Source organism: Giardia intestinalis, chromosome 1 (assembly GCF_000002435.2).
Source record: "Giardia intestinalis strain WB C6 chromosome 1, whole genome shotgun sequence".
Taxonomy (NCBI): Eukaryota; Fornicata; order Diplomonadida; family Hexamitidae; genus Giardia; species Giardia duodenalis.
Window position 1 is genome coordinate 1,047,227 of NC_051856.1, and position 15,461 is coordinate 1,062,687.

General features: G+C 47.2%; 9 protein-coding genes across 9 annotated transcripts; 3 read left to right on the forward strand and 6 right to left on the reverse strand.

Annotated features, from left to right (window-relative positions):
• Positions 1 to 37: 37 nt before the first annotated feature.
• GL50803_0016761 (uncharacterized protein) lies at positions 38 to 2,251 on the forward strand (the record flags this gene model as incomplete). Its single annotated transcript, XM_001704020.2, has 1 exon — positions 38 to 2,251. The coding sequence occupies one exon, from the start codon at positions 38 to 40 to the stop codon at positions 2,249 to 2,251; it is 2,214 nt and encodes a 737-aa protein (XP_001704072.2).
• A 2-nt stretch (positions 2,252 to 2,253) lies between these two features.
• Positions 2,254 to 3,084, reverse strand: GL50803_0061675 (Papain family peptidase; the record flags this gene model as incomplete). The annotated part of the gene is made up of 1 exon (XM_038046293.1): positions 2,254 to 3,084. One exon carries the CDS (start codon positions 3,082 to 3,084, stop codon positions 2,254 to 2,256), a length of 831 nt encoding a protein of 276 aa, XP_037901628.1.
• Positions 3,085 to 3,098: 14 nt separating this feature from the next.
• Positions 3,099 to 4,973, reverse strand: GL50803_0015545 (uncharacterized protein; the record flags this gene model as incomplete). Its single annotated transcript, XM_001704021.1, has 1 exon — positions 3,099 to 4,973. The coding sequence occupies one exon, from the start codon at positions 4,971 to 4,973 to the stop codon at positions 3,099 to 3,101; it is 1,875 nt and encodes a 624-aa protein (XP_001704073.1).
• Positions 4,974 to 5,070: 97 nt separating this feature from the next.
• GL50803_0011982 (uncharacterized protein) lies at positions 5,071 to 5,802 on the reverse strand (the record flags this gene model as incomplete). The annotated part of the gene is made up of 1 exon (XM_001704022.1): positions 5,071 to 5,802. One exon carries the CDS (start codon positions 5,800 to 5,802, stop codon positions 5,071 to 5,073), a length of 732 nt encoding a protein of 243 aa, XP_001704074.1.
• A 176-nt stretch (positions 5,803 to 5,978) lies between these two features.
• On the forward strand, positions 5,979 to 6,764 carry GL50803_0015546 (Translation initiation factor eIF3 subunit; the record flags this gene model as incomplete). Its single annotated transcript, XM_001704023.1, has 1 exon — positions 5,979 to 6,764. One exon carries the CDS (start codon positions 5,979 to 5,981, stop codon positions 6,762 to 6,764), a length of 786 nt encoding a protein of 261 aa, XP_001704075.1.
• A 130-nt stretch (positions 6,765 to 6,894) lies between these two features.
• On the reverse strand, positions 6,895 to 7,425 carry GL50803_0011984 (Ribosome biogenesis regulatory protein (RRS1); the record flags this gene model as incomplete). The annotated part of the gene is made up of 1 exon (XM_001704026.1): positions 6,895 to 7,425. One exon carries the CDS (start codon positions 7,423 to 7,425, stop codon positions 6,895 to 6,897), a length of 531 nt encoding a protein of 176 aa, XP_001704078.1.
• Positions 7,426 to 7,443: 18 nt separating this feature from the next.
• Positions 7,444 to 9,363, reverse strand: GL50803_0015547 (uncharacterized protein; the record flags this gene model as incomplete). Its single annotated transcript, XM_001704027.1, has 1 exon — positions 7,444 to 9,363. The coding sequence occupies one exon, from the start codon at positions 9,361 to 9,363 to the stop codon at positions 7,444 to 7,446; it is 1,920 nt and encodes a 639-aa protein (XP_001704079.1).
• Positions 9,364 to 9,723: 360 nt separating this feature from the next.
• Positions 9,724 to 12,867, reverse strand: GL50803_0015548 (Kinase; the record flags this gene model as incomplete). The annotated part of the gene is made up of 1 exon (XM_001704028.2): positions 9,724 to 12,867. The coding sequence occupies one exon, from the start codon at positions 12,865 to 12,867 to the stop codon at positions 9,724 to 9,726; it is 3,144 nt and encodes a 1,047-aa protein (XP_001704080.2).
• Positions 12,868 to 13,175: 308 nt separating this feature from the next.
• GL50803_0015549 (putative Dynein binding protein) lies at positions 13,176 to 15,413 on the forward strand (the record flags this gene model as incomplete). The annotated part of the gene is made up of 1 exon (XM_001704029.1): positions 13,176 to 15,413. The coding sequence occupies one exon, from the start codon at positions 13,176 to 13,178 to the stop codon at positions 15,411 to 15,413; it is 2,238 nt and encodes a 745-aa protein (XP_001704081.1).
• Between the last annotated feature and the right edge of the window lie 48 nt (positions 15,414 to 15,461).

The window sequence follows — 15,461 nt, forward strand, 5'->3', positions numbered from 1 at the left end:
TCACAGAGACAACCTCAGTGAGATCAGAAAAGCTAAAATGAACATAGAAAAACGCAATCAAATAGACCTTTCCCCTGAAAATATAGCCAGCCTACGCTCCATCATTGCTCGTGATATTGCAAAGATCCAGGATGCCCTTTCAGATAGCTCCCAGAACCCCACCATCCACCAGCAGCTGGAGCCAATTGTCAAACAAAACCAGAAGATCCTACAAAGCCTGGATACCATTGAACATGAATTTACTGCAAATGCAATAGATACCATAAGGAGCAGAGGTCAAAAGTACGCGGCTATAGTACAATATGTGTTGAGGAATCATCCACAGCTGGAGAGCACATTGACCTCCAAGTCTCGTGGCACAACGTCGTCCGTAAACCAGGATGACTCGGATGCAACAGCTCGTCTCACAGGAGACTTAGGTACCCTTAGTGCCCGTAACTCGGTAGAAGAATTCGGTGTCAATCTGTCGATAATGAACAAGGCTTCCCTATTACCAGAGGATAAATTGCTGCACAATCCTCCCACACAAGATGCAGAACAATCTAGACCTTTTTTAGGGAGTGTAGACTCTATTCGTTCCTTTGCGACTAACTATCCTGCTAAAGTGGCCGATAAAGCCGGTCACGGAGGCATCGTGGCCGCTTCCTTGAGCTCTCTTCACGCGCCAGGCGCTTCAGCAAATAACAGGCTGCAAGATCTTATCAATAGCGATGTTACCCTATTTAACCTAGCCACTCTAGCAAATGCAGAGCCCAACCCTAACGAATGGTCATCCATAGAGCAATCTCCTGTCTACTTTATTCATGGACATAAAGCTCGAGACAGCTCGATCGCTATCAAAGCGGACTCGTACCAAGCCTTTAGTCCAGGTTCTAAGCCTCCCTTGCCATCCATCTATACACCACAGGGAGAGTTAATAGACCCCTGTCCACATCACTCGCGGCAAATTCTCTATGAACTAGCCAAGAGGTATAAGGCACAGGCTGAAGAGCTGGCCGCCAAAGCTGGTTCCAAACTTCAGCCTGGTGTTGCGGATGCTAGAATGGCCACTCTTGCAGAGGAGAATTCTGCTTTAAAAGTAAGTCTCCATTCAGCGCTTAACGAGCTCTCAGAAATCAAACAGAAGCTTATGCATCAAGTGCAGGGCAGCTTAAACCAAGAAGGCCCTCTGACCACTGAAAACATTTCTCTCAAAGAGACCATTGCTCGCAAAAACTCAGAGTTAATCAAGCAGGGACAGGAGCTTAAAGAGACGCGCAACACTGCCGACGATCTTCAGAAGACTAAGCAGCACCTAACCCAGCTCACTGATGTCTTGCTCGAAGAGCGGAAGCTTCTCCAGGACGAAATACTAAGTCTTAAGCCAGGAGGAAAGAGCGCCAATAGTACCAAGGAAATAGAGTCTATGTGCAAACATGTTGCTGCATTAGAAAAGCAATTGCATAGCGAGGTTAAGGTCATTAATGTGGATTTATCAGAGCAGCTCTCTGCAAAGCTAAAGGATACCATTTTGATTTATGAGCAAATGCTGACGAAAACAAAGCAAAGAGCGGTGGGAAAGCCTCGTACACCAGACCAGCGCAATCAATCTGCAACCACTAGCATGCAAGCCTTTAGTCCTTTCGGCAATTTGGGAACCACAAACACAGGTCCTAACAGTCCATATAATCCATCGTTTACTGAAGGTGGAGCTCAGCGCCACCAAACCAGCACATTAACGCACAGCTTGGCATACGACTCTCATCATGAAGACGCTGAGCAGCTTAGATCGTCATCACGCCCGGGATCTGCTCGATCTCGACAGAGCATTCGCTCCACTTCCTCTCGCGCATCTAGTGGACGAAGATCTGTTGCAAGGGGTGCATCATCTGGGTCCAGAGGTATAAGCCCAGAAGTCTTGACCTATGAGGTTGTCAAGGTGCTAACAGAGCTTGGGCCACGAGCTCCGTCACTCCAGCGTATCGGCCCTCGAGAGTGGATTGTTGAAAAGAACGGCGCAGTAATATCTGTTAATCTAGGTCACACTGGGACAGTTGTTGTTGAGTCAGAAGGTGGAGTACCTCTTGTTCAGTTTCTAAAGCGTCTCCAAGACCCACCAACGCGTACAACAACACCCCGGCGAATGAAGTCCCCAGGGAAAATGGCCAAAGACGATGACCAATCAATTGGGCGACGGTCCCCAGCTCTGGATACTTCCGGGCTCGCTATGTTTAGTGCTGCTAGGCGCATGATGACACACCAAGTAAAGTAAATTTACAATCTGAATGAGAGAACGTTATCATCTATGTTTCCCGACTGTTGCACATGTCTAAAATAGCCGTTTTCCCCCCACGCAGGCCCCCAAGACCCGCGCAGAATCCAGTAGTCCGTACCAGACTCTACTCCGTAACCAACGATAACAACTGACATATATCCCAAGAGCTTACCTGCAACATGATGATATATACCGGAGCCATAGTAGAGAAAGTCTTCGTAGAGAGCAAATTCTGTTGCTACTGGCCCCTCTGTGACCAGCGCCTCTTTTATCCTATGAGGATTCCGATGCCCGATGTTATAAAATGCTTTAATGCTCGTCTTTCGGAGCGCATAGCCATCGCTACAAGCAAGTGGGCAAGAAGTGTCGTCAAAGTAGTTGCCGATACAATCGAGAGTCGCAACCCCGTTGGCCAAAAGCCAATCCCAGAGCTCCATAATATTGAACCTCAATGAGCTATCAACACACGCCTTCAAAAATGGCACTGAGAGGGCCCACTTTGTGTAATTACCACTTGTAGTCTTCATACAAAGTCTATCTTCCAGAACAGAAACAGCAGAGCACGCCCACGCGTCCTCGAGACGACAGATCTTAACAGTGGCTTCCGTAGTGCATTGTGGAAAGCCGTCACGCCAGTCATAAAAGACGGGCGGAACGAATTGTGCACCGTGTCCTGGTGAAGCATGTGTGGGTGCAGTGCTTCCCGGATGAACATCGGTCAAAGGCCATATGCCCCTATGCTCATAAGGCAGGGATGAGGGATCTAAGGGAATGACTGAAGGAGTCCACTTGAGAGAGCTTTCTAACAAAATAGCTGCAAGAAGGGCCATTTTTTGCACAACGACTAGTCGATATTATTCATGAAGTTCATATACGCTCGTGCATACTGATCTCCAGACGTGGAAATTTCGGGCTGAGAGAGATTACTCTTTGACGCCGGAGGGCTATCTCGCTTGCTTACGAATCCCACGACAGATATCGCAGAGGATTGCTGAAGTTGACCAGAAGCTATTGGCGGGGCTACTGTCAGAGAATCCGCAGCAATACGAGGCTGCTTATTTTCAGTTCGGGCTCGCAAGTTTCCAAATTTGTTGAGCAAACTTTGGGTGTCCTGAGAGAGCGCATCAGAGCTGGAAAACGAAGCTCCATCGCAGGCTCCATGTGGTGGACGCGGTGGAGATAGGGTCAATTCGCTGCTTTGGCCAGACTGAGGTTTTCCACGTGTGACATTCCGCTGAAGCATGGGCGCCAAATCTAGTACTTCAAAGTGTTGTGGTAGCAGTGCTGCTGGTTTCTTGAGAACATCCTTCCGCGATACAGGAGCATGCCCATCTTGAACTTCGGCTAAGAGCTCGTTTCCTTTAAGGTTGGTTAAATTATCTATCATCGCTTTTTGGGATGCAATAGTAGCAGCAAGCTCCTTGACTTTGGCCTCAGCCTGCGTTTTCTGATTATGTGCTGTTTGAAGAGCGGTGGAGAGCTTCCCGAGCTTTTGTGCGTCACTAGATATCTTAGCCTCCAATGCTCCATTTGCCTGTGAGAGCTCCGCCACGCGTTCCATGAGACTAGACACTTGTTCTGTCTTAAAACTTAATGATTCCACGACCTCACCTAACTTACTTTCAAGCTGATTTCTTTCTGAAAGAGTTGAGTTGTACTTGAGTCCCAACTGGTCGCACTCAGCACTGAGAGCAGCCGCAGCCTCTTTCAGCTCATCGATGTTTTGCACCAACTCTTTGTTCTGCGCTTTAAGATGATCTAATTGAGATGTCTGTGCCATAATTGTATTGTTGCTACGCTCTGTCAGACTGGTCAATTGGAGGGCAAGATCTTGTTTCCCACGCTCCAGCTGGCGCTCCAAATCGCTAAGATGTTTGCACTCTAGACGGAGCTTTTCACATTCTCTTTCGCGCGACGTAAGGCTTTCACGCGTGAGCTCAAGATTTGATCGAGCTAAGGTCAGATCAGAGAGGGTAGAGCTCAATTCCCTCTCTAAGTCTAGTTTCTTTTGCTCTAATGTAAACACTTGAGACTGCAGAGACTTCACATTGGCAGTCAAAGATGCTATTTCGCGTGTGGATGATTCTTGCAAAGTATTGAAGTTAACAGTCATAACCTCCAAGTCTTTAGCCTGTTTGTTGTAGTTTAGAGATAGAGCATTAAATTCTTCAGCTTTACGTTGCAGATCTTGCTGTGAGAGTACAATACGATCAGAGAGCGTTTTTGAATCCTTATCGCTTTGGGTTCTCAGTGTTGTGATCTCAGCCGCTTGGGCTGTAGCGAGTTTCTGGGATTCTGAAAGCAGCTCGGAGAGGTATTCTGCGAGACTTCTGTCTGATGCGCGCTCGAATGGTAACCGGAGCCGGTAAAACCTTTGGAAATCCAGCTTATCATGTACTGTGAATATAAAGCCTGTCCGTTTATCATCATCTTCTAAGCAAACCGTGCGCTTGTCTGAAAGATTGTCAAGCAGTGGAAACAGATATGTATCGAAGGTCGCCACCATTTGTGTATCTATTAATAGGGTATCACACATAGTTTTCAGCATTTGATCGGTGATGTTGCAGTAGAAGTAGAACATAAGGTCGTTTGGACTTGTTAGAATAAGCTGGAGAGGAGAGCCTATTTCGCTACCGGTACGCATTTCTAGAACGGCTGGGAATGTCGTGTTCACACCCTGGTGGAGGTATTGCAGCAAAAACTGTGATCTCCTCGTCATTAAATTTTGGTTTTTGGTTTTCCCTGATCGGTTGCCTGCGCAGGGTACAAGAAGTCAATAAATAAAGATTTACCTCTTGAAATGCGGTACCTACTGACTACGGGTCATCGAAAAAGTCATCGTCAGCCAAGTCTGTGTTGATGTCGTTCTTCATCTCATCATCGATAGCTGTGCCTCGCAAGAGTTTTGTAGGAGGCGTCTTCTCCTTGGTCACACGTTTTGCCTGCAAAACAGATGTAATTCGTCTGTTGATAATAATGGCCTTGGCCAAGGTTTGTAGAGTCTCTGGGAGGATTTGATCATCCTCAGGTCGAGATTCACCGCCATCGATAAGTCGCCGTAGTATCTTCGTTTGAGCTATAATCTGAGCAGTCCTCTCTGGAACTTTTGCATCACCGTCTAGTATGTTTCCCTTTAGGTTCTTAAAAGCAGATCGGTATGTCACAAACACCGGGGAATCATTGATATAGAGGTCCAAATCGTCCATAAGGTCAAGCATCCTATTTGCCCGTGTAATGCCGTCTTTGTCGTCTTTTGTACTGGCTTCTTCACGCGCCTTAAAGAGAGCACGACGCATGTACTTCAGCTTGTTTCGATCAAAGATTATTGTCGAATTGTGACTCTTACGATACTCAAGAGACCGCTGTTGCAGAGCACTGGCTTCTTGTAAGGTATGGAGCTCAACCTCGCATGTCGCAAGCTTATTCTTGATGTCTTCTGCCATCTCAAAATTCTTATGCACTGCTGTCTCCTGAGCAGTCAGGAACCGTCGGAACGATCGTAGCTGGCTTCGCATGTACTGGATCGTTCGGGAGAGGGGAACGGTCATGCTTCAAATTAAATCAACTAAATCTCAGCTCGCCCTCTATTCTCCTTCAACCATGGACGTATGCGCAGGGCAGGGAAAAGCAACTGAGTGACTAACTGAGCAGTCAGCTACAGCTGTCTCAAGTTGACCTCTTTAAAGGCGTCGATTTTAACTGACGAGTGCCTGGTAGAAATAAAATGCCCGCTTTAGACTTTGGGTCTTCCAGCGAGGGATCTGAGCCAGAGGCATGGGAGAGCAACGCCATGAAGCTATCAAAGCAAAATGAGGAGAAGGAGATAGCTGAGCAAAAGAGACGGGCAGAAGAAGAGGCCGCCCGAAATCGTGAGAAGATCCGCAAGAGAGAACGGGATAGCTTTACGACTGGTGCTCCCGAACTTTCAGAAACTGCAAAAGCACGCCTCGATGAAAAGCGTCGGTATGAACAAAACATTGTGGCTGCTTCGAATATGTTACGTGATAACGACAGCAGTGACGATGAGGGTGGCAAGGGACCTAAGAACTCCGCCAACGGGGACAAGAAGAAAAACAATGGACAGCTGAGGGACTACACTCTTGAAGACAATTTCATGGGCGGCGAAATCGCTGAGGGCGTGTCCTCTGGGCCACAGAGTATTGAGGAAATGATCCCTGCGTCTATTGAGCAATTCGATGCATTTGCAGATGCAATAGTTAAAAAGCTTGTCTCTACCTACAAGAACGACAATGATGTTCTTTACATGCATTGCCTTAAGCGCATTGTCGAGGGCGCTCTTTCTCCGCTCTATCACGAAGATGCAAAAGAGCTCTCGGACGTATGCGCACGCATTTCTGTTGAGATGTATCGTAAAGAGGCTGAAAAGAAGAAAAAGAAGGGTAAGGCCCAAAAGGGTGGCTCACACGCAACTGGCAAGTCCCAGGTCTACGTGGGTGGCCGTGACGCCAAGTACCAAAAGGTGGACGACGACTATGAGGATTTCATTTGATCTTAGCAGGCCCAGGTTGGACGGCTGCCTTTCTCAGTTTACATCTGTTAGGAAAGTGGCTATCCATTAGGCGAGGTGGTTCCTTTTCCTTAGAGATATAGGCAATATCACAAAGTGAACCACCTCAGTCCTACTTCTTGACTGCACGGGCGCGCTTTATGTTTGCTGCCTGTTGCGCCTTGTTCTTCGCGACACGCTCCTTCTTCTCTCTGCGTGCACGTGTGAAAGGATCTTCTGCGCCGGTGTAGTCGTCAACACCAGGCTTCGCAGGGACAATAGGATCGAACTCTATGGTATTATCTGTGCGCCGCCTATATCCATAGCGTGGGCGATACTCACCTGTCTTTTCGTCAAAGACCTTTTGAGACCGGGATCGCTTCTTAATACCTTTCTCTTTAGCAAACTTCTCCCACGTCGTCAAGGGCTTTTCTTCTGGGAGAGGCTTTTCACGTGGTAGCAAAGTTCTGGGCTCTGGAAGCGTTGCGACTGGTCCCATCGGTCCAGAAGTGGAGGGTAGCATGACAAATTCTTTACATAGAGAGGCGAGTGTTTTAACCGCTAGCTGCATCAGTACATGCTCGTTAGGTGTTGATAAAGTTGCCTCCTCGGGTAAGGGCTCCAAATTCGTTGCCATAAGGTAGTGAAGGTCATAGTCTGGCATGATATTTATTTCTTCTTTTTAGACCTTTCCCCCCAACGTTGCAGTGACCCCCAGCGGCCGCACCAATGGCTGTAAGTTGTGCATAGCCTGGGAAGATGTATTGATATTGGGCTTTGAGACCTTTCGAACGAAGAACGAAAGAGCGTGCATCACGTCCTCGGCTTCTATTAGGTGTTGCTGGATTATCGCCTTATCGGCCTTCTTTTGCGAATTTTCTATCCCCCGTAAGCATTCAGTGAACGCAGCATGTGCCTTCTTGACGTGAGAGAAGCCGTCAAACTCTCTATCATACATGGTATAGAGTAGTGCTAGTGTGAGGGACACGTGGCCGTATTCAAGTGTGTCTTTTCCAAGGTATAGAGAGTATATCATCTGTATCTCTAAAAGCATGCTGATTGGGTCACCTAGCTCAGCGTGGGGAAAGTTTAGTATGCATCCCTTGTTGAATTGTCGCCGGATTGTAATAGCCCACACGTCTACGATGATGCGTAGCATATTTATACCTTGCTTTAAGCCCTTTCCAAGGTTGCAGAAGCGCGCGGATGGCTCTCCAGATAAATCAAATGTGACGTCTTCGATGTAGCGATCAAATCGCTTGAGATGACGAGGAGGAGATGGAGCTGGAGTGATAGCAGGGTGTGCAGGTCTTTCATCAGATAGATATATGCCCATGCTGGACGAAGATGCTATACCTGTGGACTCGGAGGATTTGGGCACTCTCGTGGCAGACTTTGGTTTGGCATGAGGTATACCCATTGGAGGCCGTCCGGCTGCCATGGCAGTAACTGGTCTCCTCCCCTTTTCCTGGACTGTTTTGTTATGGTAGATTAGTCTCTTGATTGAGTGTTGAAGCCTGAGCTTGGGATCTGGATTAGATTGGCTAGCTTCAGCTTCAAAAGTAGAGGACGAACCAACAGACCCTCGCTCTCCGCGGTCCCGCTCCTTCTCTATTTCTATCTGTGCTTTTCTTATGAATGTTTTGGCTACACCGTAGTATATGAGTGTGGCTTCGAGACTTGTTGGACCATAAGCCAGTGACATCAGGTATGCAGAGTGGCTATAGTTGTCTAAAGCCTCTGGAAACCTGTTAGAGTCTAGAAACATGGTGCCTGCTATGTGGCAGATCAAGCTCATGAGTTGAAGAATGTTCTTGGGTAGCTTTGCGACAATTCGTATCGGTAATAGATCAGATTGGAGAGATATTAAAACGTCCCCAAATCCCGTTCGTGTTCCTGTCCGCAACGCTAGTGTGCGTGCGTCATATTTTCGTTCGTAGTATTTGTGTCCCATAGTCGTCAAAGTGGACAGAAGCAGATAGTGCATGCCAGACTTCAATCGAGGAAGTGCGTCTTGAACATAGGCATACTTTTCTAAGCCCAGATGCGCCTGCACCAGTAAGGTGTTTGCCTTAACATATTCATAGCTATTCGTTGAATATATGTGCTCAGCAAGAATGATGTAGCGAACAGATGGAGCAATGGCCATGATGAAGCATCTACTGGTGATGTATTCCTTGGCCTTTTCAGAGGCCATTTCGCAAATTTCCTTGAGCATGCCCAACTGCACGGTTGTTTCTGCACGCCCCTTGACAATATCTTCTATAGACTCATATCTTCCTGGCACAAATGACATGGCCCACACTTCTGCCAATTTGGGGCAAATATAGAAATGGATGCTTTCAGAGTCCAGCAGAAAATGCTCATACGTGCACCAGTGACTGCGGCATGCTAAGCATTGCAATGTGGCTCTCTTGCTACAGAGATCACAAGAGATCTGTCTGTTTTTTGGGATGGCCAATGGATTAAGGGGTTTTAAAAGGTCAAATGACTGTGTCCGCAGTTTTTCCTTCGTCATGACATACCACCGGTACTCCTCCGGAGACATCCCGTCACCATTCTCACTGTACTCTAAGTTCTGGAGCTCCAGTATGGCCTTCATCAATAGGATTTCAAAGGTTACTACTTGCTATTCTGAGGTAAATTCCAAAATCTAAAAAAACCTGCTCTAGTGGCCCTCTCCATAAAGCGTAGGAGATAGTAGACGCGAAAACATATGCGAAAACAATTCACAACTTAATTAGCTTTAAGAATCTTAATAATTTATTGCTGAAAAACAAATGGATAAACCTCACTAAAATGTATTCAAACTAAAGTATACAAAAGTACATTACATAGACATGTTGCACCACTTAATCTAGCTCATAGAAGGTTCATGGAGGAGAGCTATAGTCTGTAGTAGATGTCAACTTTCCCTATCAATCTATTGAAGATCGTCCTCAAGCTACCAAGATCTATAAGTTTAGTTCTGGATCAACAGTTGTTTGGGCCGCGAGACTAGCCACGGATGAGTAAGCATCAGCTCTGGGCTCCAGCGAAGATCCAGGTTAAAGGTCCAGCAGCGCTTGATAAAGTCCACAGCATTTGCAGAAATGATCTGCGAGTAGATCGCCGTTTCAAAGAAAGTGTCCAGATTTCCGCACTCCTCCTTCTGTGCTCCAGGTTTTGCATAGTTCAAATCGTACCAAGGGAGGATACCGGTTGAGGCGAAGTAAGCCCTTCGCATGCTCCATGGCACCTTTGCCTTCTCTATTGCGGCATCGCAGTTCTTCACTGTATAAACAGCATATCTGTTTGGTGCAACCTCTACCTTGTCAGAAGACATCAGCATCATTTGATAAATAACGCTAGAATTGTTTGCTACAAGTAGGCTTCGCTCTCCACTACCGGGCGCGAAAGAAGGGACCTTCGAGATATCAGCAAACGATGGACAGAAGAGGTTGTTGAGGTTGTGGCCACGCCGTCCCTGATGCAGGTTAACCAGAGTTTCAAGTAGTCTGAAGGTAAGAGTGCCGACAGACCAGATGTCCGACTTGGTGTCTATTCCCCCACAAACCACTTCCGGGGCAACCCAGATGGTGTTGTGTTCCATAGGCTCGTTGGCAGAGAGAGGGTACATAAACCCCATGTGGTAGATCTTCGCCACGGGGTCACCGTTGCTGTTCTTCTTAACCCATATCTGATTTGGCCGGAGGTCACGGTGGATAAGCTTTGTGTCATTAGAGTAGAGGAAGTTTATAGCCTGAAGAAGCGAACGAATAAAGACCCTGATTCGTCGCTCGGACCTAAAGAGTTGGAGAGCCTCCTCGTCATATTGGAAGACACGTGATAGTTTGATCTTTGGCGGTGATTCAGTAAATACATAAAATGCATTGTTAATAGCCGTACCGCAGCCAACAAATGACAAAATGCCTCTGTGAGACAATTGGCGATATACACGGAGAAACTGCTTTCCAGAAAGCGTCATCGGAAATATCTTTGCAGAGAGAACTGTGTGCTGCAGAAGATCCCAGGCTGGTAGCATGACATTGAAAGAGTTTGTCTTTGGCATTTTGGTCGAAAATCCGTACCCGGCTGTTATCTTTGTCTTCTGCGGAAGAATAATGAAACGATTCTTGATGACTGCCACAGGTGGGAACGTTGTGCAGATGGCAGCCATCACACTTTTGAGTCCCGCGTCGTAGCTACGCAGCTCTAGTGTGCGTTGCTCCGCACGGAAAGAGTTAAATACTGCCAAGAGTGATCCCATACACACCAGGTAGTCGGCATTGTCAAGGTAAAAAGGGTCATTGACCATGCGGGCAACCTCCTCCAAAAAGAACGCTTGTTCGGGAAACATGGCTTGGACTATAGATAAGTACTTTTGCCTGTCTCTGGACTTCTGTGTTGGAAGGAGTAGGGGATGTGGTGTGATTTGCATACTACCGTAGATAGAAGACGCATTCTCCGATGCTAGCATTTCTTTCACATTATCTGAATGGATGTCTAGCTCTTCCTTAAGATAATCAGCCCTTGAGTCTTCTCCTGTGCACCCAAATCGTGCCATGCTGTACGTCGTTAGGATCTCAGGAAGAAAGTTAGCTGGTAGACCGGGAGTCCCGTGGATCGTCAGAAAAGCCACAGGCAAGAAAAACACCGTTGAGGAGTAGATAACAGCTAGCATGTCCCGACCTTTTTCTTCCGGCTTAAACCTTATCTGTGGAAGAGTAGAGGCAGTCTCGACGGAAGATGTATGGTCTGCAGGGTCGTCAACCCCCATGATAGTGCCAACATGCCCCAGAGACTTAGCTAAAAAGGGGACACGGTTCTCAACGATTGCGTTGTTAGTGCGAGAGCGATTTATCAATTGCTTGATACGGCATTCCAACACTATATGGCGATCAAATGTGGCGTCATTCTCAACTATAAACTCCACTTCTGTTGGACTGTATGCTCTGCTGGCCAGCCGGGACCGCATATGCCTGTGGATAGGTTGAAATGCTTCTGCATCTGCCAGAGACACTACCCTAGCTTCAGTGTCTACTTTTGTTATCGAATATACCGCGACACTATCGTCCATTAGATGCAATACTAAGTGACGCTCAGTCGCATAGAGAGAAAGAATCTTAGTTGGAAGCGTATTTGCAGACGATGTGAGAAAGAGCTGGGACAAGGGTGAAGCTACGGAGACATTGTAAAACTGGGCAGTGACTGATGGCGTTGGGAGAGATAAGAACTCGGTACGCATGGCACGGATCTTTGACGAAAAACCTGATTCGGTTAGAGAACGAATTGAGGCAGCTAAGTCCATGGTATCTACTCTCACGGATGACTCTAAATAGTAGATGTAAGCGAAGCTGAGTGCAGCTTCACCAGAGGAAGTGGTCGTATGTATGCAGCCTGCTATAGAAAGATTAGATAACGATGTAACATATCTCGTCTCAGTAGAGTCCACGTGCAGCAAATCCAACAGCCCTAAGAAGACCAAGTTCAAGCCTAGAGAGTGCTTGTCAAGGCCTTGCAGTTTATACAAGCCGCAGTGTCCAGTGTTATAGAGAACAGCTTGCAGGGGCCATGAGACTACTACCTCGACAGGGTAGCTATGCTCGTCAGTGTCTACTTCCTGTCTGCTGCCTGACAAGGTGACTGCTGGTGTAGACAAGTGTGTGCGCTGAGACAATGATTCAAGGGTAAGTACGTTTATACTTTTCGCGCTGCAAACGGTCAGGAGATACTCATTCTTGTAGTTAAAAATGGTACTCGCCGAAAGGTTCTCCTGCAAGTTCTCAATGTGTACGAGCACATGGTTTGAAATATGACAGATCCAACCCGGCGAGAAGACCAGTACTAGGTTTATGCTTAAGCTGGTGAGATAGAAATGAGCATTGATGATTCTTCCAGACACCGCAGAAGGAGAGATGGTGAGTGACTTGTGCTGTTCAAGAGTCGAACCAACCACCCCATTAAATGGAAAAGTGAAGTTGTTGATCTCTGCGTGCGTTACCCCGTCCAAGATCTTCAGTGATTCCTGTGTCACAACGTAACATCTGGCTAGATGAGAGATGTAGTGGGAGGCTATGATGGCTATATCGCTATGAAAGCGCGTACAGTCGTCAAGGTTCAACATTTTTCTGTGACCCAAAGAAGTAGGCTGGAGGCAGTTTTTTGGCGATAGAAAGAGCATGTCTTCCAAGACATCCAAAAGGGTAAGGCTTCCTCTGGAAGCTCTGGAAGGCTAGGAAGGTTGAAATAAGAACTAGAAGAGTTTCCAGAATCTACCAGCCCAATCGAATCAGCTTACACGGACTCGACTGTCTGCAGAGTGTTTATGAAATGTGATAATTGTCCACTTTTTATGTACTTATTACTTATTACCATCTTTGCTGTTCTTTTAAGGTCTTTTTTGCAAATTTCTCGCAAATTTGTGAGAGTCTGATGGAGGAAGGTGAGGCCAACAACACCAACAACTTCAGACTCCATGTTGCTGAGGGTGACGCGTGCTTCCGCTTGGGACTGTTTCAGAAGGCTATAAGCTCCTATACAGCGGCGCTAGACATTCGCAAGGATCGCAATGTCTTGATAGCCCGCTCAAAGTCCTATGCGTCTCTAGGAATGAATGACGAGGCAATCCAAGACGCCACTGACTCTGTCGGGAGTGATACAAACTTCTACCGTGGGTATTACCAGCTTGCACAGGCGTATTTTGTTGCAGGCCTCTTTGAAGAGGCATTGGTCTACTACTACCGGGCGTACAGGAAACGGCCAGATATACAAGAGTACCGTCTTGGTGTCCAGAAGGCAGAAGAGTCCATCTTGCGCGCTATTGATACGGGAATAGACTGCGTGGATGAGCTGACAGTAAAGTGCAACTTAGCACCCACAGTTGAGGAGATTGAAGCCCTCTACCAATCTGAGGAGCTGCAGTTCACGACCATCAACGGTGAAGAGCTTGAGCTGGGCCCAAATACTTTTCGTTGTCTATGCGGTTGCCCACACTGTGATCCCACGACCTGCGATGATCTAGTCAACCAGGAGTTTGAATCTCTCTGCACGTGTAGATGTGAAGCATGTCTCCACCACTTGGCATATAAGCACAACCACATTCTGGACCCCATCTCCAATACTCTCATAAGCATACAGAGTGTTCTGGATGAAACTAACCATACCGATAGCGCCATGTTATCTCCAGGCCAAACCCCTCTCACTAGCCGAGTCAAGGTATCTGGTACGTCAACCTCAATGCTGGGAAGCACTCGTCAAACCGCAATGGAGCGCGAGTTTCGCCAGGAACAAAGTCTGAGGAAAAAGTACAAGACTGCTGGTGATCTAGCACCAGATCGCGCTTTCTTAGAGCTTCTCCAGAAAGACTCTACCCTCACTACAACCTGCGGAAGTGTTAAGCCAATTATATCTAGTGGAATTGAGTTCATAGATAAGCGTTCTGAATTCTGGCGCCAGCAAGCCCAAGGTACTGCACAGAGTAATCAGACAGTTACTGGCAGGAAGACGGTGACTAAGTCGTCTCTTAGTCGTGCTGGCACTGGTACGCTTTCAAGCATGTCAATAAAAAGAGTACCGCAGCCCTTGGGGAGTAGCTGCGTCAGTGCCGACAACTCTATGAATGCCCTAGACTCCTCGGAGATGACTGGGAGAAGCAGGAGCAAGTCAAAAGGCAACCGTCTTGCGCAGCTGCGTGCGCCTGGAAAGAAAACTGTCCAGGATATTGTTGGGCTTATTCAGCATGTTCAACAGCAGATAGAATTGGGCAATCTAGACGATGCCCTTGCGGACGCGAAACTGGCAGATCAGTATGCCACAGCATTGGTCGTCAATCCAGCTGACAAGCAGGCGGCAGTTGAAAAGGAGATGCTTCTTGCCGATATACAGACGTGCATAGGATGTCTTTTGTACGACACTAATAGACCAGGTGTTTCTGTTCAAAGGTTCCGTCATGCTCTCACTCTCAATACAGGTATAAAGGACGTTAGGGGTATAATAAGGTCCCTACGTAACTTAGGGCGCGTGCTTTTAGCTGTTGGCGATTATACCAGTGCCAAAGAATCTTATGAAGGAATACTCCCTTACATAGAGGCTAAAAATGATAACGGGGAGCTTGTCTGTCCACGCTACATCATTGCAGAAGCGTGCATTAACGCTGCCAAATGTGTGATAGACTCAGGTGTCCAAGGTCCTGCGTTTGACTATCTTAAGAGTGCACTTCACATCTTATCTGGCGGTACCTTTATGCTAGACGATCCTGGGACTGACATACAATTGAACTACGTAGATCCTGAGCTGGACACTTTCCGTTCTAGAGCACCGAGCTTCTTTGTTACACCGGACAGCACACCGAACGAGTTGGCCCTCGATGCCCTCTGCTTAGCGGGTAAGCTATATTATGGAAGCAACTCTATTGATGAATCGAAGAAGACATTCATTCTTTGCAAGGAAAAGGCCCGCGGTCTTCGTGATGTGTCTGCAGAGAAGGCTGCCCTGGTCAATTTGAAGTTCCTTGCCATGCAGGAGAACAATGAATCGCTGGCAAATCAGTACCAGGCCGAAATAGATAGTCTTTCAACTACCTCTCAGGTTCCCAGCACGTTCAATTCGACCGTGGCAGGGGCTTCAGTGTCAGCAGGCACTAAGAAGAAAGGTCTATCTATTAAGACGTAAATGGTGCACGTCCTATTGTTGTTTCATTTACAATTGGCACAACCCCGG